General features: G+C 45.0%; 1 protein-coding gene across 4 annotated transcripts in view; it reads right to left on the reverse strand.

Moving 5' to 3' along the window:
- Positions 1-27,997, reverse strand: part of GARNL3 (GTPase activating Rap/RanGAP domain like 3) — a 148,130-nt gene that overhangs the window by 25,158 nt on the left and 94,975 nt on the right. For all 4 annotated transcript variants that reach the window (XM_070518720.1, XM_044778723.2, XM_044778726.2 and 1 more), the window contains 11 exons: positions 27,083-27,158; positions 26,292-26,390; positions 23,985-24,088; positions 17,394-17,502; positions 15,530-15,575; positions 14,584-14,690; positions 11,010-11,125; positions 9,030-9,134; positions 7,890-7,964; positions 4,657-4,768; positions 95-193 (listed from right to left, as the gene is read on the reverse strand). In XM_070518720.1, coding sequence (XP_070374821.1) covers positions 95-193; positions 4,657-4,768; positions 7,890-7,964; positions 9,030-9,134; positions 11,010-11,125; positions 14,584-14,690; positions 15,530-15,575; positions 17,394-17,502; positions 23,985-24,088; positions 26,292-26,390; positions 27,083-27,158 — 1,048 coding nt within the window. The remainder of the gene's footprint in view (positions 1-94; positions 194-4,656; positions 4,769-7,889; positions 7,965-9,029; positions 9,135-11,009; positions 11,126-14,583; positions 14,691-15,529; positions 15,576-17,393; positions 17,503-23,984; positions 24,089-26,291; positions 26,391-27,082; positions 27,159-27,997) is intronic.

Here is a 27,997-nt window from a genome sequence, read left to right on the forward strand (position 1 = left end):
CCATGGAATCAGACCCCCACGACCCTCGGTATCGGCCGCAGAAGGCTGCATGCTTTCCTCCCTTCAAGAGATCACCGCCGGAGGGGGATACCACCTTTGTCTGCTCTGAGAATCAGAAGGTCCAGCGTCTCGAGCACATGTATCTGCTTCACTGGCAGAGTTTTGTCAAACACTGGCACTGACGGAAGGTCATCTGGAAAAGGAAACCTGGTTATACAACGCTGCAACCCAGCCCACACTTTCTAGAACCTACAGAATGTGCCCGTGGGTAGTTTTGGACCCCAGTTCTCGAGGCAAGGAAGGAGGTCAGCTTCTAAAGCTTTCATAAGGGCTCTATAATAAGTTTAAGCACGGTTCTCCTCTTAGCTCAGGGAGAAAGATGCTATTCCTTCCCAAAGGCATTTGGGACTCTCTGAGGAGCACAGCGGCAGGGCACGCAACTTATATTCTTCTCCTCAAGGTTTATCCAAGAAAAAACAGCATCTCTCAATGCTAGTGTTCACTGGGGTGGCACCAAAGGACTGAACACAAGTTAAAAAAAAAAATTTAAATGCTCAGCCATTTCTCTTAAGTATTTTCTGATTTTTGTGATGTTTGAAACTGTATCATCTCTTAGGTTATTTTGTATATTTCTCAGAAAAGCAAATTAATATTTCCTTTTGTATTTAAAATAAATACAAACACACCCTATTCCAACATGCCCTATATCTGTATCAATAGTGGTTTACCTATAATTTTTCAGTATTTCTCCATTTGGGAATATGAAATCTCCTTTTTAGATAAATGTAAAATAAGAGAGAAATATCACTTAAATTGCCCAAACAGGAAAAAAACTAATTTTAGTGGCAATGTTCAGGAAGATGTCAGGTAAATGGATGACTAAAGACGTTGCAGTTACACATAGGATGTGTTTTTAAGCTTACTTACTGGGATCTTACATTGCGAGCAATTGCTTTGCTCCTGGGAGTCTCTAGGAAAAAGAGGGCTAAAAGAATTATTAAGGCTGTTCCACAAGCAAAAGATTCATTCTGAGCTTGATGTAAATCCAAGGCAAGGCGGAGATGTCCAGGGACAGTGGCAGAAGTGGCTGGCTTATTCTTCATCCGCTCCTCGTGTGACACTTAGGTCTTCAAGTGCTCTGCTCTGGGTTTGAGTGTTTAACTATAATTTAGGTGCAAGGGGCCCTGAGGATCTTGCCTCTTCCAGAAATCTGAGGTTGACAGTCCGTCCATCCCTGGATGGTGCCCAGGAGGGAGCAGAGCTTTCGTCATCAGCATTAGTAACGGCCTCACAGGGGTGGGGGCTCCCGTCCTGCAGGTCCGGGAGGGCTCTGGATGCATCAGAACACAGAGCCTGCTAAGCTTTTATCAGAGAGAGGGTTTGTCTCTAGTTCCCTTAATGATGGGGGCAAATGGAAATTCTATGCTAGCCCATCAAGCTTTCCTCCCTCCTCCACCCCAGGCCTTCCCAAAAGGGACTGCTTCTCAGGCTCTCCGCGCTTCTGCTGGGGACAGACTTGATTTTTCAAAACAGGGGATGATCACTCCAGTAACCATCATCGTATATGATTAAATAACTATGATTATTTCATTTTGCGAATGGCAGCCAACATGCACGGAGGGCTTCCTATATACCAGGCCCTAATGCTAAGTGTTCCACATGTCATTTAACTGAAATGTCCCAGCGACCCTATTAGGTAGGAACTTTTAATACTCCTATTTAACAGATGAGGAACCTAAGGCTCAGAGGAGCTAATAACTTGGCCAAGGTCACATCTTGAGCAGAACCCAAGTCTGTGCAAGGACAAAGCTGTGCTCTTAGCCCGTGTTGTAGCCTCAAATCAGCACCATATCCCCATGGATGGATGGTGCGACCATGGAAGCGACATTTCTGTAAAGAATTAATAAGTGACAGAAGCACTTCGTTTTACAGTTAAAATGGAGGGATACGGTATAGCTGCCCAACTATGTAGAGAGAAAATTAGCAGTTATTCTCCATCAAATCTTTCTCAGATGGCTGAACAGGTTTATAGGTAGCACAAGAAGGAAGAGGAGGAAGGATATGAGAAAGTGACATGGGCTTAATGATTGTTTCATAACAATGTTTTCCTTCTTGTAATCTCTTTAGGAAGAAACAATCTTTCAGAGCCAGCTTTTCTATTAGTGCAAAACCAAAACAAATGGTGATAGCATATTTAATCAGGATCGTTTCCCTTCAAAGTAGGTTTCACTACACTTAAGAGTACAAAGGATCTCAATTTTTGATAATGCCCTTGAAAGAAGTAGACTCTCAAGGGGGGAAGTCTAATGAAATTAAGCAGAGGCTAATGGAACAGAGTGGAACTCAGCCTGAAACGAAATGGAGAGCTTCCTCACGGAAACAGTCGTAACGTGATTAAGCGCAGACAAGAGAAAGGTAAACAAAGAAATAATAGGAGAATTATGGTTTAAAAGCACAACAAGGAATACAAAGAAAGCCTTAAGGCTATTCTCCTTTTTAGCAAAAACAAACAAGGAAGCTCACTGTATAAACAGGACAGGATAATAACCATCTGAGTAATACATCCAGGGTGGTGAGTGTGTACAGCTACCACCTGTGTAAGATGATTTCCCTCAAAGGTGGAAGGAAAGAATTTCCTGGCAAATCCCAAGAAACCTTCCACCTGACGCCTCCATTGAATTTTGGATCCATAAAGATGAAAATTTCAGAAAAGGACTTGGAAATCTTGGTTTGGATTTTACATTTGAAAAAATAGAAGCAGCCCGAACAGAACTTCTTTCTGTTTATAGGCAAGTCTTAAAAATAGTCACTATAAAGCATACTGTCTTTATTCCAAAAAGGCAAACAGGTAGAATTGAACACTCTTTTAATCACAATTGTTTATCATAATTATTTGCCGAGGACTGTATTTTTGGAAATCTGTGTTACAGTAAAGACAAACAGCATTGGTCGAGTTTAATTTAACAAAATGTAGTTGGTTTAGTGGAAAGAGTTCTGGACTAGGAATCGCCTCTGGGTTCTAGTTCCAGAGGTGCCACTCACCAGCTGTGTGATTGTGGGCTAGTCACATTGTTTCTTCAGGCCTCAGTTTCTTCATCTATAAAACTAAGAGTCTAGACTAAACCTCTAAGGTCTGTTTTGTTTTGTTTTTAAACAAATTCTTTTATTTGGTTGCACCTTTGGGAAAATCTAAGGATTTTGTTACCTTTTAGCAAGTTCATAGGGATACAGTAAAGATAACAGCTGCCACTTCGTAAGTTATTACTGTGCACTTAAGACAGGTAGCTATTTAATCGCCACAACCCCCACTTGTAGTTATGACCATCATTCCCGCTTTGTTTATTTCATCAGTTCCCTTATTATAACTACTTTTCAGCCACTTAAAAAATTACCCTCACTTAGAAAAACCCAAAGATCAGTCAGGTTTTCTTCAAGATTACAAAGATTTTATAATTGTTTTATAGTTTCTGAAATTAAATATTCAAATTATGAATTTCAAATTATGTGGCTTTTATTAAATTACTTATATATATATATAGTTATGCATGCAGTTAAAACATATATCAAAAATAACAGATAAGGTCATAAATAAATCCATTGGAAAGGCTGGTCTACGTCTTTGTCTTCCTACAGAAGGCACCCAGCACAGGGTGCGGCACATCGCAGGTCCTTAGTAAACATGCTAAGTCAGGAGCCAAGGAGGGAGTAAAGGTCATGGCCAAGGGTGGGAAGAAGCTGCAGCTTTAGGACATTACGTCACTCTCACGGTGGTGTGGTTTTCAGGATTCTCATAAAACTTCACTGTGGTAACTAGAGACTGGACAGCCTGCTTCCGCGCAGTGGAGGACGTGCTCTTGGAAGATGCTGTCTCTACGCCTAAGGCTCCCTCCGAAGCCCCAGGAGATGACTTGGTACCAGGGTTTAGCCCCTTTAACATTCATTAGGAGTCTGGAAAAATCCAAAGGGGCCTCCTGCTGGAAGGGACCACACAGTACTTGATTCTAAAGTAAATCCCTGTCTGAAGTTGAACTCCCTGCACAGTATCCTCGCCAAGGGCATATCCGATTGGAGGCCGGTCTGTGGAACTGACTGCACCCCAGGCAGGCTGATCTACCTGGCTGTCAAAAGGTTTGATTTTCTATTGAGTTGCAATCTGTCTTGCCATCAAAATCTTTTTGCTTCTATATCCATCAAAAATGGGTTATCTCAGATTCTTACTGTTTGTTTTGAACACCAAGTACTTTTGGAATTAAAAACTTTTAAAAACAAAAAAAGCACTTTGAGAGAGAGCATGTCCCTGAGATAGTGGCTCTAAATAACGTGTCCTTGTCGATTTAAGGTAAAATGTTGGAATCATGATAAGTACTGGCTGAAAAGGAGATTCCTTTTGCAGGTCATCTGATACCGCACACTAATGAGAGATCTGGGGAAGAGATAAACCTATCATGAACGACTCACCCTCCGGCTTGCTTGTTCAGAACATATTCCCTCTGCTTGTCCTGAAAACAAGGGGTTAATTTTATAAGGAAATGAAACTTTGCTAACCTCATTGCTGATGATACATTTATCTAAAGGGAGTTGACTGGCGGTCACCCATCTTAGGAGTACTACAAGTTACACAAATAAAGACACTTGAAGGAGCAGCTACTCACTAACCATCCACTAGCAAGACGCCAGCATCAGTGGAAACCAGCAAGGCCTGGCCCCAGGGATCTGCACACACGGCTTCGTGAGGGAAATTACTGCAGAAACACTGGGGCTCCCAAGGCTGCGAGGCAACACAAGTATTGGAGAATAAGTGCACCAGAAAGAACAGACCGTGGCCCACCAGATGGGAATGTACAATATGCCACCTGAAACAGCAACACGGATATTCTCCAAACCCTGGTAGCTAAACGGGCTCTGGACTCAGTTCCCTCTCTCAGGAAGAAAAGTCTCCTTTCAAATACGCATGTAATAGGAAAAGAGTGAAGTCACAGGTTTGGCACCATGACCTGTCTCCATATTGTAATAATGCTCCTCGGGGGCAATCGAAAGCATTGGTAATGTTTTCTAAGCAAACATTTTTCTTTAACACCTGGAAATCAGGCCAATTAGTGCCTACTTTTTTGAGAATTCACATTAGTTCATCATAAAAGGATATCCCACAAAACACTATTAAAAAAGGTCAGATCCTGTGTTGCTGATTCAGCAAAATTATTAAACCATCCACAGTGAAAGAAATGGACGTTATCTTAACATGAAAATGCTTATTGATTCATTTAGGGCTACAGAATCTTAAAGAAAAAATAACATCTGTCTGTAGGAATATGGCAAGAGCTGCTGATGAAACCTACTCGTGTTTCACCACATGTCATATTCATACCATGTGAACTCTGTAGTTTCATTTTCATTTCAGGCATAAAGAGTTAGTCCTCCCTCACATCAGAACTTCCTCAGAGCTGCGTGGGGACAGCTGGGGCCAGGAGGGCTTGTGCAGAGGGTCACGTTAGAATTGTAGACATTTTCAACAGAACCATTAACTTCCCTCCAAAGCACGTGGCTTGGCCTCAAAGGGCAAAGGTTTTAGAGATTCTCAGGGACAAGCTGAAGTCTTACATCTTCACTTTTACTCTCAATTAGACGCCCCAGCCAGGGCTGTACAAGAGCCCATGTGTGCACGTGTAGGTGTGATTGTATGCACCAGGGGAACACACACTTGCATACTCAAAGTAGAAGTGATGTCACCTTCAAGGGTGGCATTTGGGTTGAGGGTAAATGCTGTGTGTATTATTGCTATCTTAGAAAAGTATGTTCCCCCTTTAAGAAACCTAGAAGCCTCCAAAGGAATATTGTGCTTAATAAGGTGAGGCTTGGACTGTTCTCAAAAGGTCACACAAAGAATGTGAAGACATTTTATTAACCGAGAAAGGGCTACAGAAGCGCAGGTCATTAACTGGAATGGCATTTCCTCAAGAAGATTTCTGGAAATTCTGAGTTTGTGACTTATAGCAGGGGGACACGAAAAAGCAAAGTCAATATAAATGCCAACTGGGGGACAGACACAGACATCAGAGGATTAGGTAACACCAAGACAGAAAAACCAACTCTTAATAACAAAATGTTCTCCACCAGAGGACACACGTTTAGAACAGTTATGCAGAACAGGGGTTCTTAACCCAGAAGATCTAAGGGCCCTAGAGGGCCCATGGAGGGCTTACGGAGGTCTGTCCAACCCCTGAAATTGCATTCAAAATGTTGTATACATGTGCCATTTGTACATTTTAATGGGCTAGTGTGTGGAGGGGCGTCCATTGCTTTCATGGGTTCTCAAAGGGGCCAGGGACTCTGATGTCTGAGGACTGATGGCGTGTGCCCTTGCACTGGACACCCTTCCGCCACATGAGGGGCTCAGCGCAGATTCTGCAGGGCGAGAACGTTGTCTTTCAGGCCTTCCTGCCTGAACACAGGACTCTTCGCTGGCTCCTTTAAGAGCATGAACACAGCTCATGAAATGATGGATGCCTAGGAGGTTGACAAAGCCCATTCTTTGGAAATAGAACACTCTTGGGGACAGCCTGTGGGACTGCGGCCTCTGCAGAGCCAAGTGCACAGCAGTCCGTGAGGCTCTAGAGCAGCGTTTCTCCAAGGACGGCCTGCGGTCCGCTGGCAGGTCAGGAACTGAGCCGACAAACAGAAGCTCTTCCTTTCTTGCTCACTGGTGAACAGGTTACAGCTCCACAGTTTCATTTTTATGTATGCCTAAGAGCTTCTTATTAATAAGGTTTACTAAATTTGGGACATGGAATGGGATTTATAATGTGGTGGGCAACACTGCAAATTCGACTACGTGCACGAACAAGCAGACAGTGGGAGTTATTGCAACCTTTGGAAAAGATGCTTGGCCATCGGTCTGGTCTTAAATTGGTTGTGGTTTTTAGCATCAACTGTATTTTAAGCTCATGATTTTCCTGAAACCAGACTTTAAAGTGTGTAGATTCTGCAATTCAGATACGAAGCATCTATACCTTTGTTGCTAAAGTAAATTTATTTGTAACTTCTTTGCTTTTATAACGGACACTTCTCTAGTGATGCACTTTGAATTTATTCGATTTAACTAATTTTAGCAAATTCTGAACATTAGACATAATTAAGTATACACAGGATATTGCTTTATAATAAAAAATCCTGCAATAGTAGGTTCATATTGCAACATGTTTTTTTTTTCCTCTTCTCTTCTTGTTTACTACCTAGTTCTTTTTCCACATGAAGTGGAAATCAGAAGTAGACACACAGGCCAGAGAATTTTTTGGCTGGCTGCATGAACTGTGGAGTAAGCTGTGGTTTCTCAGCTGTGGTCCCTGCACCAACAGCATCAGCGTCACGGAGGAACTTGTTAGAAATGCAAATCCTCAGGGCCTACCCCAGACCTATGGGGTCAGAAACTCCACGGGTGATTCTAATACACACTACAGCTTGAGAAACACTGCCCTAGAGCCTTGCTGTATAGACCGTGTCTGTGGTCAGCCGTACAGGCACCACACGAGAGCTTGTTGGAAATGCAGAATCTCGACCCATCCCAGAGCTGCTGGATCAGAACATGCTTTTGGCCAAGATGTCCAGGCGGTCTGCAGGCACGCAAAGCTTGAGTTGCATTGCTGCGCCCAGTCTGCCTGACCAGGCCTGGTCCAGCAGCTCTGCTCCATTTAAGCATGCGAAGGCACGTGCATGCTATAGAAATAAGGAGGCTCCCACTAAACGCCTACCCAACCTTACCTGCGGCTTCCTTGAGGACTCCAGTAGGCCAGCTCCTCTTCCTCTTGCCCTACAAACCTCCTTCCAAGAACTGCAGTAACTTCATTGAGGACAACGGACATTCACAGTTGAACTTGAAAGTATTATCAACTCACCTCTTTCTTACAGATCCCTGAAGCTGCCAGGCTGGACGGAGCATCCCCTCTCACAATGGATTTCAGTTTTAGCGCCTTACAAAACAGAGGTTTCTTTTTAAGTTTGTTATCAGGCAGTAAAAGAACGACAGGAGAAACAATTATGATTTGAAAAAAATTTTTCACTAAAACAGGAGTCACTTCAGACTCCAGTTTCAGGTTCGCACACCGCGTTATCATTGAAGATAAGGAAGGAAGTTAGCTGGATATGGTGAAGCCCTAATGACGATGTCTCAGCCCAAATTAGCCCAAATGCTTTCTGTCATTTCAATGAATCAATATAACAGTACAGTGATTTCCAAACCACGAGCACTGAAAAAAGTTCCCAGGTCCCTCCTCAAACTTGATGAATCAGAATCTCTGAAAGTATAGTCGGGGTATCTTTAAGGACCAACAGTGAAGAGCCCCTGAGAGGGGGCACCTGTTCTGGGAAGAAGTTATCTTTGCCTCTAAGCTGTCCTTGATCACCTTGTTTAGCTCTCTACTTCCGGGTCAGGACCTTATCTGCAGGTGGTGGCACGCCTCCTTCTCTCTGTTGTGACATGGCATCAAGGCAGAAGGCTGTGTCACCTCCCAGAAGTGAGAAATACTAATGTGACGTGGAGTGAGGCAAAGGGGGAGGGATCTCCTCCTGGAATAAGGTGATGACTGGGAGCCACCTAATTGGGATGACTGCTTCCAAGCAGTAGGGTGGAAATTCAGGTCTTCTGTGAGGACACTGGGTGCTTACTCCTGCCAGGAAGGAGTTCAAGGTGATTTTCCCAAATTGGATCCCCACTTTTCAGAAAATTCCCAGGAGGCAGGCAAGTGGTACATGCTCCCTTGATGAGAGGGAGCCCAGCCTGGGCCCTGGGTGGCCTCTTGCTTCTAGCCAGCAGCACTGCTTCTTCTGAAGACTGCTCTTCTCTCACTCACATCCGCAGAGACTTACACTTACATAGTTATCAAAAATCCCACTTGTGGTGTCCACAACAATCCTAAGAGAAATTACAGAGCTCTAAAGGAGTACACGAACATAACATTGTTTGCAGGTGGGCCGTCTGGTTTGGACGGGAGTCACAACTACATGTCATGCAAAAAAGGTTCCAGAATAAAACCCACCTGCCCTATTCTAACAAACTCTGCCTGGCGGGCCTCCTCTTTCTTCCGTGCTGACTTGGGCGATTCTGGTAAGACATCACTAAAAGATCGTCTATTAAGCATGTTCTAAAAAAGAAAAACAAGTTATAAATTCCAAAAATGGTGGTCAAGTCTCATCCCTTGGCTTCTCCGAAGGCACAAACCTATTTGTCCAGATGGTCCTGTTTCTGCCTTCAGTATGCATTCACTCGATAAGCATTTATGGAGCACATGTTATGTGCCAGGGTCTGTGCTAGCTGCTAGGGATAAAAGAGCCGCAGGTGGAGAGGCAGTACTGCATAACGGCCGACAGCATGGGCTTTGAAATCAAGCGGACCAGCGGCTCCATTACTTACTAACTTTCTAACATGTTGCCCAGCTCCAGGGAAGCCACTGTCATAGAGTGGCGCCCCCTGGAACACAACATACTGAATTCTGTGCGAATGATACCTTGGAGTTGCGCAGCTTGGTGGCCCTCTGGGTTACTCTGGGCAAGTTAGTTAATTTCTGAGTCTCAGTGTCTTTGTGTGACTAATACCTGTCTCCCAGGTGTGTTATGAGGACTGAGTGAGGTAACGCATGTATGGTACTTAGCACAGTGCTTGGGCACATACTCAGTGAATGTTAGTTCTCTTCCAGACCACAGTCAGAGAATTGGGTGCACTCAGTCAGCAAGTATTGACTGAGCGCCTAATACTCTGCCAGATTTGGGCATGTGATATACACAGTGTCTGTCCTCGTGGAGTCCAGAGTCTAACAGGAGAAACAGACTAAGTAACTGATCACGTGATTGGCACATGGGATAATTTCTGTGAAGCGGAAGTAGGTGAAGTATCTGAGAGCATTTAACAGGGGGACCGTGCTTCATCTAGGGGTTGGGGAAGGCCTGCCTAAGGCAGCGAAGCTCCATCTAAGACCTGAAGGACATCACGTACTCATCTTGGCATGCTCTCTGTACCCTTCCTTGACCTTAGAGGAAAAAAAGGAATTGACAGATTATCGATTATGGCTTGCTCTTTAGGGCCCTGGGCTTAGTCTGGCCCAGTCCCTGTGAGTAGTTAGGGCATACTGACCAGCCAGCAGTCAAGGGGTGCCTACAAAATGGTGCTGGTCACTGTGCCGAACGGAAAGGACTACACGAGCGTTAGCTCATTTTCATTCTTCACGTCCCCTGGGCAAGCACCTGAAAGCTGATGCTACATTTATTCACACACATCATCAGCAACTCTTTCCCCTGGAGCTTATGAATGCACGGATTCCAGGGGATCTCCTCACGTGTTCTGTGCTTCCTTGTTAAATGCGGAAAATGCTTCTTAACAATGATTTTACTCCACATTAACGAGTCCCTGACATCGGGTGATCTCACACTGAATCTGGAGGCCTCCAAAAGCATGGGTGCCCTTGAGGCGCTGGTTCCTCCAGGGAGGTGCTGGGTCTCATCAGTGTGGATGTACTCCAGGCCTAGGCAGAGGCTGGCACGGAGTGGATTTTCAGTAAATGTAAGTACTTGTTTCAGTGCCTGAATGTGGGCCTGGCCAGTGAGTCTCCAGAAAACCTTAAAAAGCACGCAGTCTTTCTCCACAACCCCCACATCGAGCCTGTCCATCAGCTCTATGGTGTGGTAATGTGGAGTAGTACCACCAAGGACCCAAGGACAGCCACCCCCAAAAAGCACTCTCCAACGCTCCAGAGATTGCTGACGGACACTTATACCCCCAGCCTGCACCTTGACTTCCTCAGGCCCTGGCTTTATGAAAATCACATTCCTGCACATGGACATTCAACACCCCTCCTTCTTATGCTAACAGTGAGAGAACATCAGCCCCTATGTGGCCACAGTCCAGTCTTGACAGCAAGGATCAAGGTGACTCCTCTGCTTTTCTGATCAGGACTCACTGCCAGGACCTGTGTTCTCAACTCAGACCCCATGAGAAAGAAAGAGGACCACGGACCCAAGCTTACCTTATGCAAATCTGGCATCAAATCCTGGTATAAAGATCGAATCAACATATCCAGAGTACGTCGACGTTTCTGGGCAAATGTCGGGGTTTCCAAAGTGGCTTTTTCACCATTAATTACTAAAACATATCAAGATATAAAGTGAATTACAAATATTAACATGCTATTGAAGAATGTCCTTCTCAAGGAAACTCCTCACTGTGACCACCACCCACTTTCCCGACACTGGTATTACCATCGGTATTACCCTTCCTTCATGGAAGAGTGTTAAAAACTCTCCATTTCTCTATACAAACCCACACAGTCCATAGGTATGTCTATCTTACCTGTCCTTTTGGACTACAAGCTTCCTAAGCAGAGGGTACATCTAATTACCTGAAGACCTCATTAGTACACGTCCAACCTGCCCCCATCCACCATTTTACCCATTCTACTCATCTTATCCATCCATCTATCCATCCATCCATCTGCCCATCTATCCTACTCATCCACCCACCCATCCATTCCTCCACCCACCTACCCACCTATCCACCCACCCATCCAACACATGGATCAAACCACTAGGATGCTATGCAATGGGATTAAATATATATTTGCTGCATTTTGTTAGGAAAATAAGAATTGCCTAAGCAGAGAACTAGGATTATTAGCCTAATGGAAGTTTCTTCTGGAAAAAAATGCTGGCAGTTAAGTGGACCACAGGCACTAAGAGTCAATAAAGTGGGATGTCTGGTTACACATTACAGCACAGAGCAGAAAGTATGCAATAGACGTTAGGAGCTTGAAGTCAAGACGGCGACAGGTTTGAATCCCAGCTGTGCTGCTATCTGTACATTCTTAAGCAAATTGCTTAGCTTCTTGAAGCCTCAGTTTTCTACCCTGAAAAATGGATATAATCAGATTTCCTTAGGGTTGCTGTAGAATTTAAATGAGATAATAAGTATAAAGGGTTAGCAAAGTGCTGGGCATATCGAACTGAATAAATATCAACTAATATTTTTCTCTTACAGAGGGACAAAGGAAGGGCAGTGTTCATATACAGAAAAATGACCTTCTTGGGGACAGGCATTTCCTAGGTAGGATCTGTGTGCTGGGGGCAAGTTGGGCTTGTTTGTGGCAAGACACCTCTTAAGGAATCTTTTAAACTATGCGTGTATACCATTTTCTTTAATTCTGTGACTGGGAATTTTTTGTTTGAGGATTTTTTTGTCCTTAATACTCCAGAAAAATCCATTTAAAATGACTTGTTTTAGCTGAATAAGTGGAAAAAGTCCAGATTTTTCTTGAAATGCCATTTGCTGTTATCTCAGAGTTTTCTACCTGGCCTACTTTCTCTGTCCTACTAACTCTACTGTGGAATTCAAAGAGCCTCTGATCCCTGGGCTTATCCCCTTTCTCCAGTCCATCAGCCCCTCCTGGTGCCTCCTGGCTCCACACTCCATTACGTCCATACAGCCTCTTCATAACCAGCTCCATATTCTTCCATTATATCTCCCTTTCAAATCTTCCACTATAAATCAACTGAACCCTTCATTTCATTTCATCCAAAGCCTCTGAGGGGGCTGAAGACGGTCATTGTGTTGGCTGGTTCCATTTACGTCAACAGATTCCATTAACAAGCTGGGTCCTTAGTGTCGCTAGGCCATCACTAACCAATCTGTGCCTAAAGGACCACATGCCCACAGCGGTTCCTTCTCTGCGACAGGTCTTCCACAAAGAGTGCTTACCTCCTGGGCCCAGGTACAAGACCATTTCAGCTTCTAGCTGCTAAACCTACTCTCTGCTGCTCACTCCTTGTTTCTGGTTTATTTCTTGCTCTCTGCCTGATCCTCTGGACTTGAAACGCATCGATCCCACTGTTTTAAGACTCAGGCAATTTCATATAGAATCTCAGATTTCTGGCTTGTTTCGAAAACTCAGAATAAAGGGCAACACTGGGCTCATGCTCCCGAATGGCATCAACTGGCTGGAGGAGAACGTTTGCTTTCCTAGCCCTCCTTACTGTGCCACGCTGGCCCACTTCACTCCTCCATATTCCCCACCCATCTCTCCAGGCGAGTGAGTTTGTGACCCCTGCTATAGCATTTGAAATAAGGTATGTGGATATTGAAAAGGAGATGAATCAGCATCTTATGCAAGAGATTTGCAACATTTGCTGCTTCTAATGTCAGGGTGAGACATTACCCAGGACCCTGGCGTAGGTTAAACGTGTGAGATAACAAACCCAGGCGGCCCAGCCAGGAAGCAGAGGGAGCCCCAGCGCAGGCGCTGTTCATTTCTCCATTCTCCAGAAGGCAGTTCTGGAAGCAGGCGGAGACCTTTACAAGGGACTGGAGGGGTTTTACAGAGGGGACAGAGGTTATCAAGTGCTGTGGCTGGGACTGGGGTGCTTCGGTCCCTGGAATTAAGTGACACTTATCTCTTCAAGTGTCACCTGCATGGGCAGATGGACAGGGGAACTGTTGTGTGGATGCTGACGGAGGATGCATGATCAGGGCTGTGAAGGAGAGACTGGGGAAAGAAGACAAAGGGGGGATAACATGCTCCTGTCCCTCGCCTTGGCCTGAGGGATTGGTTTTGGCCATCACGGCAGTAAGGTTAAGACCGGAAGCTGAGGGAGCAGTTGCTCCTGAAGGACTTTGCGAGGCTCAATCAGTGCTACCTCGGGGCCAGGTGACCAAGATGGATTCTAGAGAGGAGAGGAGCATTTCCAAATGCTCCAAAACCACACAGAGACAGTGACAGCATTAGGCAAAGACTCCGTGTGTGTGTGTGTGTGTGTGTGTGTGTGTGTGTGTGCTCGTGCATGCATGTGTGGTGCAGGGGGGATGGGGAGGCAGCCAGCAAAGCAGCTGCAGTGTCCAGAGTGCCTGGAAGGAGAGAAGGCAGCATCGTCACAGAGGGCACAGAATGAGCGGCACTGCCAGCACCCCAGGGCTTGCAGGCTGGACTTCCGGCCATAACAACCACAGGATACTGCAGGTGGGGGTGCGGCAGAGCTCTTGTGGTTCAGAAGATGCAGGCTCAGAGTCAGGTATTCAGGTATTACCAGTGGAGCTAAATGTACACTCACCAGCTAGTGAAGCCCAGGGCAGTCAGGTTCTACTCACGTCATCTTCATATTTTCTGTCTCTCTGTCTCTGTCTGTCTGTCTGTCTCTCTCTCACACACACACAGAGACCTAACAACTCTCCTATTCCCAAGTACGTATCTATAACCACTCTTTGCCCTACATACATCCCACTCTCTGACAAAGACAAAGATACGCACATAAGCAGAGACTCAGAAATGGTCATATCGGAACCCTGGGCCGAAAGGTAAATTTGAGGCCCTCTGGGATTGTGCATGGGTGAGTGTGGATAAACTTCACGGCAGTGGGTAGCACAGCAGGTATAGATGAGGACAGGAGACAACCTACACACCACTGCCAGAAAACTAAACACATTTCAGGTGAAGAATTAAGAGAACACAGAATGCTTAAACAATGTTATTTTCTTATACAGCATCCCGGGAGAATTCGAAGCAATGTAGTTAGATGTAGAACACGTTGCAAAAACATTTCAAAATAGAAACTTACATTTCACTAGCAAAAAGTCCCTGAATTCCTGGTGGTCTGTAAACACCGGGGGGGATGGTAAGGGTGGGCCAAAGAGTGGTACGCTTTCTTCTGAAAATATTTTCAGCCTATGTAGAAAACATTTCAGAATTACTTGGTTTTTCTTCAAAGATGACCAATATTTGGACCTTAAATTTGGCCCATTGCGTCTGTGATACGTTAGGAGTATTCATTCCATGGGAGTGCCTTCTCTGGGCTCCCAGAGCCTCAGCCAGCAGGCAGCTCTCCCTGTGTCCTGGAGGACAGAGGCCAAGTCTTCCCGAATCCTTTGTGGTCCAACCCACCAGGCCACGGGCAAGGTCAGGGACCCCAGGAATAACAGCAAAGGCCACCATTGAGCACCACTGCATACCAGCAGTGTACGTGGTATTTTAAGAAAGAGCATCGACTGATTCTCACCAAACCTGCCACAGTAACATCAACACCTTTATTCTACAGACGAGGCCTGAGGCTCCGAGAAGAGAAACAATTTTTTCCAAGCCTCAAAGTTAATAAGTGACAGAGCTAGGATCCCAATCCAAATCTATTTGGCTCAAAGTTCATGCTCTTCTCACATATAATACCTTTTAACATATTGATTTTTGAGAACAGAAGGATAAACAGGCAGTGACGTGGCCTAGGAAAGGGGGTACTCGGGTCAAGAGGAAACACACCAAATTTGTTCCCATTGTAAAGTACCATAAAATTCCAAACCAATCCTGACCCTTGGGTCTACTGCACAGAGCAAAACTATATGGAACAAGTCCTTCCTAAAGAGATGTTGGCTTTGGACAAAGTTCTACAAGGTGAGACACTCCTTTGAAATCAATCAAGAAATATGTATATCGAGAGTCTCATAAAATCAATGCCAAATTAACAAGCAGACATGAGAAATAGAACAAGCGATGGAGAGAAAGTGATCACCTACCTGTAATTGTCATTTTGTTGATCATACCTCACTAAGGCAAAAATATCTGTGGGGATGGTTAAGGAAGCTAATCAACTGCCCGGATGCTCACGGTCAACGGCTCGTGCTTTGGAAATCCCTTGTACAGAATCATCTAGACCCGCGCTTCTGTGGTCAGGGCACCCATCACTCTTAGGTCGAGATAGAAATTTGACTTTCTTTAAAAGAGACAGCCCAGGAAGACACAGGTTCATCTTCTGTCTGCTCATCCTTTGGGGAAGGGCTAAATCTTCAAATCTCTCAGAAAAGCAATATAAATAAAGCTATTAAACATCTAAGCAGGAAACAAAGCAAAAAGAGCAATTTTCTTATTGCCTGGAAATACAAGCAAGATCCCGATATGAAATTAGCCATATATTTCATCTCACACATTTTGGAAAGAAAAGCAATTTAGATGTTTCCACTTCCCCTTCTCTCCTTCCGGCTTCGGTAGACAAAACAAACCAACGTAGCTGGTGGCAGCCTCCCAGCAGAATCTACTTTGCTGTTAGACCAGTACCACACTTCCATCCTACTTTTCTTTCTTTCTGCTCCTCCTCCTCCTCCCCCACCGTCTCCCACCCCCAGCTTTCCTTAGCCAGGGCTAACGAGTCATCAACCCCTCAAAGTGTTTCCATTCCTAGACTCAGTGGAAGGAAACCGCATTAACTATGCTCATCCATTTCCAGAAACAAATGTGCCAACCCTCAAATCTGAAATGTATCACAAAAGGAAATTTTAATAATAATGGCTACTTCTCAGTCACCTCAAGGGTTACCTCCTCCCCGCCTCCTGCACTGCACCTGGAGAAGTTTCTGTTCTACAAGAACCACTGCAGGAAGGGGGAATTATTAGTCCTAAATCCCAGGGAACACAGGACGATACCACTTAGCAAGCAGGGAGGAGAACAAAAAAATTACTATAAAGTGTAGGTGCATATCTGTTTTCTCCCCTACCCTCATAGAAGAATTCTGACAATTTTCAACTTTTAAAGATTTACACACTATATTGTTAGGTTACAATGAATAAGTCAAATACAGAGCACCCTATTTTCAGATGCAACGAGTTATGATGGTCTGTCTCCTGACATTTTTACTAGAGTCTCTAGGGAACATGAATAATGACCAGAATTTATTCTGGAAACGCATATTAGTTGCCTTGTACTTATTATGTACAACTTGTAGAGCCACCACCTTTGGGTCTCACTGTTGTGGCCTCTGACCCAGAGCAACAGGGCCACGACCGGGTATCTGTTGGGCTGGTCATGTCAGGTCCATGCCTGTCTGAGTGAGCTGAGCTTGGACATTACTGAGAACCTCAGCAGGACCCTGCCAGCCGTGTGCGCTAAACAAGGATTAGAAGGAGCGGAGGGGAAGCAAATGGAAATATGGCTAATTCCATCATTTCTCACATTCCAAGAGATAGCAGTGCAGCAGCTGTTACTAAGGCTCAGAATTAACAGAGAAAAATCATTTTGGCTTTTTATCTTAACTTGCAAGTTTTTATACCTAAAGTAAATTTCTCAGAAGATACCCTACCTATAATTCTTCTAGTTCATTTATTATTGATGGATGGTAGGAAGTTTCCCTCATTTCATAGACTATCTGAGGGAGGGGAAGCTATTTCACAAGTTCAGAATTCTCTGAGAATTAATCCATCCATTACTCCAAGGGATGGAGAGAGAAAGGGAAAAATACAATGCTGAGGAAAAAACCCAAAATGGTGGGTCTAGGAATTTAACAGTGTGAAAGAAGTCAAGCACAGCATTGGTCTGAGGGTCACTTTAGGTCCAGTGAGGCTGAACGACAGCTCGCTAAACGGGAGCGTTCCCGAAGGCCCAGGATACGTGTAAAATGCGAGCGGATCATGGAAGGCTTGAAGGCAGGAGAAGGTTCCTCTCCTTCCTGGAACACAATGGTGACAATATCATTTCCAATGTGGCGCTTCCTTTCCACCTGGATGTAAGCATAAATGACATCACTGAGAAGGTCACTCAAACATGGCAGCTGCACAGAGTTAAAAAACAGAACACAATACGACAATCCACAATCACGACCAGGGGCCCTGAACTTCAGCCATCTTTGGCTTTTTGCCTCCCATGTTTTAGCAGCCCCCAGTCTCCCGGCTCTCCTCTCCACCTGCTCCGCTCCTCCCCAAATCAGGCCTGCAATCCCTCTTGTCCATCCTTCCATGGAAGCCTCCTAGCTAGCCTCCTGGCCTCATTCTCTCCCATTTTCTGCTCTGATCGCGTTCACCTTCTCTCATCATCTCCTTAGGCTGGCATTAAAGGTCCCCAAACAAGAGGCATCGCATCAGCATTCCCTGGGGATGGTACTCAAGCGTCTATTTTTATGAATGCCGTAGCTAGTTCTGAAGCGTATATTTGGTGAGAACAATGGCCCTACCTAGTCTGACCCCAGTTGACCTTTCTAAAACTATCTCCTAGACCTGTGGTCAGCAAATTTTTTTCCGTAAACGGCCATACATTAAATATGTTCAACTCTGTGGACCATGTTGTCTCTTCGCAACCATGCAGCTCTGCCATTGCGGTGCAGAAGCAGCTACAGACAACACATACGTGGGGCGGCGTGGCTGTGTGCCAATAACACTTATTTAACAAAACAGGCAGCATGTTGGCTTTGGCCAATGGGCCATAGTTTGCCAACCCCTGTCACAGACCTTAGCTTAATCAGCCAAATAGAAGGAGTCCCTGTTCTCCATGGATCCCTGTGTGTCCCCTATTCCACACTGTGAGCTCCTGGGGAACAGGATCCCTGTCTGTTTCATATGAGATATTTTTTCCATTTTTCAAATGAGGAGACCAAGGTTTAGAGAGGTTCTAATAATTTCAATTCAATTCAGTTAAAAAAGTAATTATTGGGGCTGGCCTCATGGCCAAGTGGTTAAAGTTCCACATGTTCTGCTTTGGTGGCCCAGGGTTCACAGGTTCGGATCCCAGGCGTGGACCTACTCCACTTATCAGCCATGCTGTGGAGGCATCCCACATACAAACTAGAGGAAGACTGGCACAGATGTGAGCTCAGGGCTACTATTCCTCAAGCAAAAAAAAGAGGAAGATTGGCAATGGATGTTAGCTCAGGGTGAATCTTCCTCACCAAAAAAAAAAAAAAAAAAAAAAATTATTTTTGGCAATGATTTCTTGAATATGACACTAATAGCATAGCCAACAAAAGAAAAAATAGATAAACTGGACTACATCAAAATTTTAAACTTTCGTGCATCAGAAGACACTATCAACAGAGTGAAAAGGTAACCAGCAGAATGGGAGAAAATATTTGAAAATCATATATCTGATAAGGGGTCATACCCAGAATACATAAAGAACTCCTACAACTCAACAACAAAAAACCAAATAACTCCATTAAACAATGGGCACAGGACTTGAATAGACATTTCTCCAAAGAAGGTATACAAATGGCCAATAAGTACAGGAAAAGATGCTCAGTACCACTAACCATTAGGGAAATGCAAATCCAAATCACAATGAGATCCCACCTCACACTCATCAGGATATCCATCACAAAAAAACAAATAGAGAATAACAAGTGTTGTTGGGGATCTGGAGAAATCGGACTCCGCGTGCATTGCTGGGGAGGATGTAAAGTGGTGCAGCTGTCGTGGAAAATGGTCTGGGGGCTCCTCAAAAAATAAACATAGAATTACCATCTGATCCAACAATTCCATATGTGGGTATATACCCCAAAGAATTCAAAACAGGGACTCAAGAAGATATTTGTACACCAATGTTCATAGCAGCATTATTCACAATAGTCAAAAGGTGGAAACAACCCAGATGTCCACCAACGGGTGAATGGATAAACAAAATGTGGTAGAAACACGCCATGCAATACCACTTAGCCTTAAAGAGGAAGAAAATTCTGACACACTGCAACATTAATGAACCTCGAGGACATTGTGCTAAGGGAAACAAGCTAGACACCAAAGGGCAAACGTTGTATGACTCCACTTATACGAAGTATCTAGTCAAATTCACAGGAACAGAAAGCAGAACGGTAGTTGCCAAGGGCTGAGGGAGGGAGAACGGTGGAATTACTGTCTAAGAGGCACAGAGTTTCAGTGTGGGAAGACAAAACGTCTAGAGATGGAGGGCGGTGATGGTTGCACAACAGCGCCAAAGTACGTAATGCCACTGAACTGTATACTTAAAAGTGATCAAGGGGCCGGCCCGGTGGCGCACCGGTTCCGCTTCAGCAGCCTGGGTTGGCCAGTTCGGATCCCGGGTGCGGACATGGCACCGCTCGTCAAGCCATGCTGAGGTAGGCGTCCCACATATAAAGGAGAGGAAGATGGGCACGGATGTTAGCTCAGGGCCAGTCTTCCTTGGCAAAAGAGAGGAGTAATTTAGCAGATGTTAGCTCAGGGCTAATTTTCCTCAAAAAAAAAAAAAGAACTATAAAAATAAAAAAGTGATTAAAATGGTAAATTTTATGTTGTCTATGTTGTCCCACAATAAAATAAATAATTATTGATCCATAAACTGATGAATGAACAAACAAAATGTGGTATATATCTATACAATAGAAAATTATTCAGCAATAAAAAGGAATGAAATACTGTCACAGGCTACAACATGGGTGAACCTGAAAACACGCTAAGTGCAAGAAGCTAGTTACAAAAGCCCACATATTGTAAAATTTCATTGACGTGAAGTGTCCAAATAGGCAAATCCATACACACAGAAAGTAGATTAGTAGCTACCAGGGGCTGGGCAGGGGTGGAGTGGGGAGTGATGGCTAAGGGGAGAGGGGTTTCTCTTTGGGGGAATAAAATGTTCTAAGACGGATTGTAGCGACAACTGAATAACCTTGTGAACATACTTAAGTGGGTGAATTGTATAGTATGTACCTCAATAAAGCTTTTATATATTTTTAAAAAGTAATTACTGAGCTCCTACCATGTGCCAGGAACAAAGCAGACAAAAATCCCTGCCTCTTGGGGTTTACGCTGGCAGGGGGCACACAATTACACAGGAAGCATAATACAACAGTACGACTACTTGTTAGGAGGTGTAAGGGCCATGGAAAGAAGAGAACAGCGTCAGGGGGCTGGGGGCACTGGTGGTGGGGGGCGGATGCTTCAGATAGAGCCATCAGGGTCAGTTTCACAGTTTCCAAGGAGTCGATCTGAAGGAGGCGAGCCAGTCAGCCAGTGGGGATCTGGTGGAAGAGAGTTCTAGGCAGAAGGAAGGGCAACACAGAGGCTGTGAAGTTGGACACTATCTGGTGACTCTAAGGAGCAGGAGAGGAAGCCAATGTGACTGGAAGGGAGTAAACAGAAGAGCAGCGGGCGATGAGATGAGAGGAGGACTAGAGGTCCTGCCGGGCCTTGCAGGCCATTGTAAGGATTCCGGCTTTGACTCTGAGTGAAGTGGGAGCCTGGACGGTTTGCGAAGAGAAGCGACATGATCTGACTTGTGTTTTAAAGAGTCACTGTGGCTGATGGATTGAGAAACAGCATCAGGGGACAGAGTGAAAGCAGGGAGGCCAGAGAGGAAGCTACTGCAGTCATCCAACAGGTGATGACGGTGGCTCGGAGCAGGGTAGTAACAGAAGTGTGAGAAGTGGTCAGATTTTAGATATAATTTGGAGGTAGAGCCAAGAGGATTTCCTGACAAATTGAAAATGGGATAAGACAAAAAGAGAGGAGTTGAGAATGACTCCCAGGTTATTTTGCCCTAGAAACTAGAAGAACAGAATAGCCATCAACTGGGATAAGAAAGAGTACAGGAGGAACAGGTTTGGAAGAGAGTCAGAGTTTAGTTTGGGACATAGCAGGTTTGAGACGTCTAGCCGAGTGGAGGAGTTGAGAAGGTTGCACACCTGAGTCTGGAGTTCCGGAGAAAGGTCTGGCTGGAGACGTAAATTTGGGTGTCACTGGCATATAAAAGCTATTTAAAGCCACAAGACTGGATGAGATCATCAAGGGAGTGAATGAGTGTAGAAAGAGAAGAGGACCGAGAACCGAGCCCTGGGGCATGGCAACGGACACAGTGTGCCCAAGAGCACAGAGCTAGCTACACGGCAGAGCTGGGATTTGGCCCAGACCTGGCTGATCACAGAGCTCATGCTTTCATCCGGTACCAGATGCTGCTGTCGGGTCTGCAGTGCTGGGAGACTAGACGACGTCAGTGGTGCTGGACACCAGGGGATGTTAGGAAGAAGGTGAGGTCCCAGAGAGGCAAACTTCGACACCTCTCCTTCCCCCGTTATGGTTGGGTATGGTGACAGAGGGAGGAGACAGATGGAAGAAATTATTGTAATACCAGAACCTACAATAGCTTTGTGAAAACGTGTTTCTTTCAATCAAATTTGAGATGTGGCTCGGACTGTTTCACTAGTGTTCTAGATGTAAGGAAGTTAAAAAGCCACCAAGATTTTATGAGCCTGGCTGGTCTGACTTTTTGACTGTTACCTTAGGCCCCCAAGAGACCAAGACAGGTAGAGAGAGGTTCCCAGTTAGCGGTCCTTCTCTGTTCTCCCATGTGAGGCACTGCTAAGGTCGCTATCATTCTGCATTTGTCTCTCTTCCCACCTGCAGTATCTCCCTGGTAACAGAGACAAGTTTATCATTGTGATTTTCTTCCTATCTGCTGATGCTGGGCAAGTGGCAAGTGGAGGTGCCAAGCACTACCCGTGGAGCCAGCCACGATGTTGAGAACACCAGGGTCCGTGTGGGAACATTTCAGTGCTCCTGGTGAGTGCTGCTACATCTTAATAGGCTAAGAGCCCTCTCAAAAAGATAAAGTTAAAGCCTTATGAGTTGGGCAGAGGCCTACCTGGCATAGGACATGGCAATTTTGGTGAAAGTACAGGGATGAAAAGTGTGGAGTTGGGGAAGGAGGAGGATTATAAAATATTTCACTAGAAGTTTCTTGGTATTGTTGAGATGCAAGAGGTCAATGCAATTCACGGTGCCTGGGAAGGCCAGTGTGGTCTCCCTTCTCCATGTGACCCCCAGACCCTAGAGCTTCAGCTCCTGAGAGGTGGAGCCTGGTGGCAATAATACAGGTATCCTCAACCACATAAAGAAGAAGCCTTGCAGAAAGTTACTCACAGCCGCTTCAGCAGTTTTCCTGGGCCCAGGCACGTCCTGCTTCTACCTGTCCTCTCCCACAGTCAGCTGTCTAAAATCACAACAAGCTGAAAACCTCCAGGGGGTCTCCACTGCCTGCAAGACAGTCCGCCAGCTCTTTGTGCGGGCCCCAAACCATCAAACAGAACTAGCTCTTCCTGCCTCTCCCTGCATGTCCTCAAAGCACCTTTCTATCCCATGACTGTCGCACCACATTTTAGCCTAATGATCTGCTTTGTGTCTTTCCCCCTTACTGAAGTCTTATTGAAACAAGAATTCAAAGTGCTCAGAAAAAAGCTTTTTTAGCCCTATCACATATCCTCTTGGGTTCATATTTCTCACAAATCCTTGTTGAAGAACTGTCCATTTATTTATTTAGAGGAAGATTAGCCCTGAGTTAACATATGCTGCCAATCCTCCTCTTTTTGCTGAGGAAGACTGGCCCTGAGCTAACATCCGTGCCAGTATTTCTCTACTTTTTATGCGTAGGATGCCTGCCACAGCATGGCTTGTGAAGCAATACACAGGTCCGCACCCGGGACCCGAACCAGCGAACCCCGGGCCACCAAAGCAGAACATGCGAACTTAACTGCTGTGCCACCGGGCCGGCCCCCAACTGTCCATTTATGTTTGTGATATTTATTCATACAGATGCCTTCAATGTGGAACAAAGGGATAAGAATGTAACAAAAAGTTACAATGAACTCCCCAATCCTTCAAAATCCAGCAGCATGTGTCGCTGTTATATCTAAATTCCAAGAAATTGGAAATTTTTCTCCTGAAAATGGCCAATCTCTGGGCTGGGTGAGGAGTGCCTCAGCTAGTTTTTTTTCCCAACATGGCACAGCCCACGCAGACACTCAGCGTTAATCTCCTGCATTAACCTGAAAAACACCTGCCCGCTATTACTCAAGACCCACTCATTTTATTCCCAGATAGTCTTATTCTGACAAGACACAAGTCACACTGAGAGAAGTCACAGAGAAAAGGCAACGGAGAGAGAAAACTGTCTCTCAGCAGTTTATAAAACCAAACTCACACACACGCAAACACACACGCACACAAGTTCACACACAAACACACAGGTGCCCTAGTGCCTCTGACCCTTTCTTTCTTTTAGGGGAGAGCATCAGTTCTTCCTAAGGCTTGTCGAAAGTTCAAATAGACAGACGGGAGACAACATCCCTAAACTGGTGCCTAAAGTTCAGCTCCTATATTAACATATCTAGTCTCTGATTCAGTGAAATCCTAATGATGCTTTCTCCACATTCAGGTCACTATTTGGCGTTTAGTGTGTTCTCAAAGAGCCTGTGTTCACACGTACCTGCTGTTTGTTCTCTTTGGAATATGGCAGCATGGTGGAGACATGAAACATGATCTCGTGCCCTTGGTATACAGTATAAACGGAATGGATCCCTGTGGTATCGTCTGTAAAACACAAACATGCATTTAGCGCACAGAGAATTCTGGGACCAGGAGGAAGCAGTCTCTACTTGCAGACTGGAGGAATATAGTACACAGTTAGTACATTCCCAAAGACCGTTCTGGACTATCCACCTGAGTGGAAGCAACAATACGGATCATCCTCTAACTGATGCAAGGCTCCTGCCCACGTGGAGAGACTCCTTCCTCCCCCGCTAAGCCCCTTGCTGTCTGATTCATGCCTTGCCTTGGAGTAGACTAGGTCAGGAGAAACCTGGGCTAAAAAGGAGAATGTGTTACAACTCCTTGCCTTCCAGTTACCGCGGGTGTACAGGACAAAATTAACACAAGATGACACACAAATGACTAGTACGTCCATAAAACAAAAGGAAGACTCTCACTGGCAGAACTGTCTGGTGGTTAAAAGCACGGGCTTTGGAGTGAGGAAGACGTGGGTTCAAGTTCTCATTAGCTATGTTCCTTTTGATGAGTTACCTCACCTTTCTCGAAGCCTCTGTCTTAATTTGAAAATGGAGATAAGAATAGTATCTAACTCCTATTAGAGATGTTGGGAAGCCTCAACAAGATTCTACTCGTAAGATGCTTGGCAGAACGCCTGGCCATAGCAAGGGCTCAAAGGACCCTACAGAGACACAGAGAGTCGGCAAGGGGAGGATGAACTTGCACGCATTCTATGATTCACCAAGTGCATACACAGCTTGTCGGGGTGAAGCTGGGGCCTGACAACTGGGACCAAATACTTCATCCTGCATCTGCCAGTTAAGCTCCTCATGGTGCAATTCTCACAAATTGCCTGACTTCCCCACCTTGCGAATCTGTGAAATGATGCCGATGTGGCTGGTGGAGGGATAAGGCTCCCAGTGGGTAAGGGTGCCTGGATTTGAAGTCTCTCAAATTTAGGCCAAATGAGCCTTGCATCACCTGCCTGGCTTACCTCAAGGACTGACTGTGGAGAGCAAATAAAATAACAGAAGTAAAAGCACAGGAAAAAACTAGAAATGCTATATAATGATAAGATGGCACGTGATTCCAAATCTAAACTCGTGATCTTGTCTACCTTGGCCCTCAGATCCCCTCCCCTAAACTGCTTCCCCTCAAATGTTTCCAGTCTCACTGCTGGGGCCACCACCCACCCAGCTGCTTAGGCCAGAACCCCAGGTGTCTTCTGTGACGTCTTGTTCCCCTTTATCCCCCATGTTCAATCAGCCATGGGCAGAGCCTACCCATTCTACGTCTAAAACGGCTCTTGCATCAGTCTACTCCTCTCCCTTCCAGCCTCCCAGCCTCTCTCCAGCCAAGGCAACCACCAGCTCTTGTCTGGACAGTTGCAACAGCCTCTTAACTGGTCCCTCTTCTTAACTGCCGATGGACCATTCTCCACACTGCAGCCAGCATGTTCTGCTCAAAGGTGCAATCTGATCCTATCACGCTCCTACTTAAAGCCCTTTGATGACATCCAATTCCATTAGAATAAAATCCAAAATTATTAATGTGCTCTCAAACTCCCTCTGGAATCCCCCTCCCCCTTTCCCCAGTCCTTACTGCATCCTTCTGCTCCCTCCGCTCCCGCCAGCCATAAAGGTATTCTCTTAGTTTCTAGAACACCACATGCTCTTTCCTGGCTCAGGGACTTCACAGATGTTCTCTGCTTGGAATTCTCTCCTCCCCTCAAGACACTCAAATTCCTCCTACTCATCACTCCCTCCGGGAAGCCTTCTTTAACCTTACAGATGAGGCAAAAATGTCCTCTGGCACTCTGTACCTTTTCTTCTTAGTTCTTCTAAGTACTTAGCACTAAACTATTTGATAATTATCTGTTTAATGTCTGTGTTGTCCACTGTATTATAAACTCCTAGAAAGGCAGGGACCCTGTTGATTTGTCTATTGCTGTATCCCCAGAGCCTAGCACAGCCCTGGTACACAGAGGTGCTCAATAGTAAGCATTTACGGGCAGACCACAACTCCTGCCACCACCCAGGGGCTGGGAGGGCTCATTTGGTCTTGCAAAGCTCAGTGTAGCCGCCAAATGTGTCCAGTGACCCGTGTCAGACTGGGTGTCAAGATCGACTTCCCTCTCATCCTCTCTCGTCTGCCCCCTCCCCATCTTGGGTATAAATTCAAATAAAGAGCAGGCTGACTAGCAAAAGTTGTACAAATTACAACAGAATAGACGAGGAAGCGAGCTTACTTTTGGTGTCCAGACCGCCACGGTAGCCTGTCCAGCCCTTGAGAGTGACTGTGTCACCCAGGAGATTTAAAAATTTTTGAAAAGCGTCACTTCCGATTTCTGTAGGAAGAGGGAAAGTATGAAGAAAGCACGAGTATCAACAAGTCCTCATTTTCCAACTACGCACTGAAATCACTTGAAAATTAAGTAGGCTCTGCAGGTGTGTGCAGGAGGTAAACATAAGGGAGAAATCACATTTCCTTCTTCTCGGAGACCACGCAGCAGGGTCCACAATTCCCAGGAATCCAAGGAAAGGAAGACTACAGGATCAGGCTAAGCCACCTTACCACTGCCAGACTGGGATCCCAAGTGTTCAGTATTGTAAAATGAAAACATGATTACTGCTTTCATTAATAATAATCAGGTATTTCACATGAAAAGTGCTAAATAACAGGAAAATGGCACCCTTTTATAATTCTCCCAACCATAAAAATCATGGAGAAAAATCTCCCACTGCTACTGAGACTATGCAGACCAAATTCTCCAAACCCCATGTAGTCATCCAGTTAGGCTGCGTCTCTGGGGCCAGCGCCTGGTCCACAATGGGTGACCAATAAATATCTGTCATGTGAATAAATGAATGAAAGTGGGCAACAACTGCCCTACAAAATTCACCCTAAAATTTCGTAAAACTACTGGCTGTTTCCTTGTATTAAAGACTCCAACTCAATAGGCAAGTTCAGTTTGGATTGTTAAAATGGCAGCAAGGCAGAACAGGGTTTCTGTTAGCAGAAAAGAGGAGGAGAACTCACCATTGCTGAACATCTCATCGTCAGTGAGCTGCCCGTCTTTGGCAAAAAGAACCCCAAACTTGAAATTCACAGAGCCCTTACAACAAGACAACAGAAGGTGTTGAATTTCACTTTATCATCAAAGCATGCGTCATCCGTTATGAGGCACGCTGTTCACGACGCAAGAAAAGCAGAGTGACCAGAATGGATACTTGGGGGATTACTTCCTCCTCTCCATCTCAATTTTGACCAATATTAACAACAATCATTCCTTTCCTTTTATAGATTTTCATAGCTTACAGATGAGACTATGCTTTTATATGAGTTAACTTATTTGTAATTTCATTACTAATGGTGTCTGCAGGATGCCAGCTCCATTCTGCAGCAAAACAGTGCTCAAAATAAATAGCCCACAGGAACCCACAGGACTGGCACCATCTTCTGATCAATCCCTCAGCAGCAGTCCAGACCCCAGAGCACAAAGGAGAGCTCAGCGTAATTCAAAGCTGAACACAACAATCTTAGGCTGATATCTTATGGACTCTTTTAAAAACAGAAATGGAAACTGTAGGCAATTTATTGTAAAAGCTCATTTCCCCCAATTCCTAAAGATATTTAAGCTCAAGAAGTCACAAAATAGACGTGAGGGGAAAAAAGGCAATTAAGAAGTAGCTAGTACAAATGTTCCATCTACTATCCTCAACACTGGATTAAAATCTGATCCTGTGGGAATGATAAATACCAAATTCAAGGGAACAGCCCACACACGCAAGGGAGAGAGAGGCATGGGATAAGGGAGCTCAGCTGCATTTTTAATATATTTTTTTCAAAGCTGGGTAGAGGGTTTGTAGGTCTTCATTATATTATTCTCTACACTTTTTTTGTATGCCTGAAGTATTTAATAATAAAAAAAGGTTTGAGGTTGGAAGAGAATCA

The sequence above is a fragment of the Equus asinus genome, chromosome 10, assembly GCF_041296235.1.
Source record: "Equus asinus isolate D_3611 breed Donkey chromosome 10, EquAss-T2T_v2, whole genome shotgun sequence".
Classification (NCBI taxonomy): domain Eukaryota; kingdom Metazoa; phylum Chordata; class Mammalia; order Perissodactyla; family Equidae; genus Equus; species Equus asinus.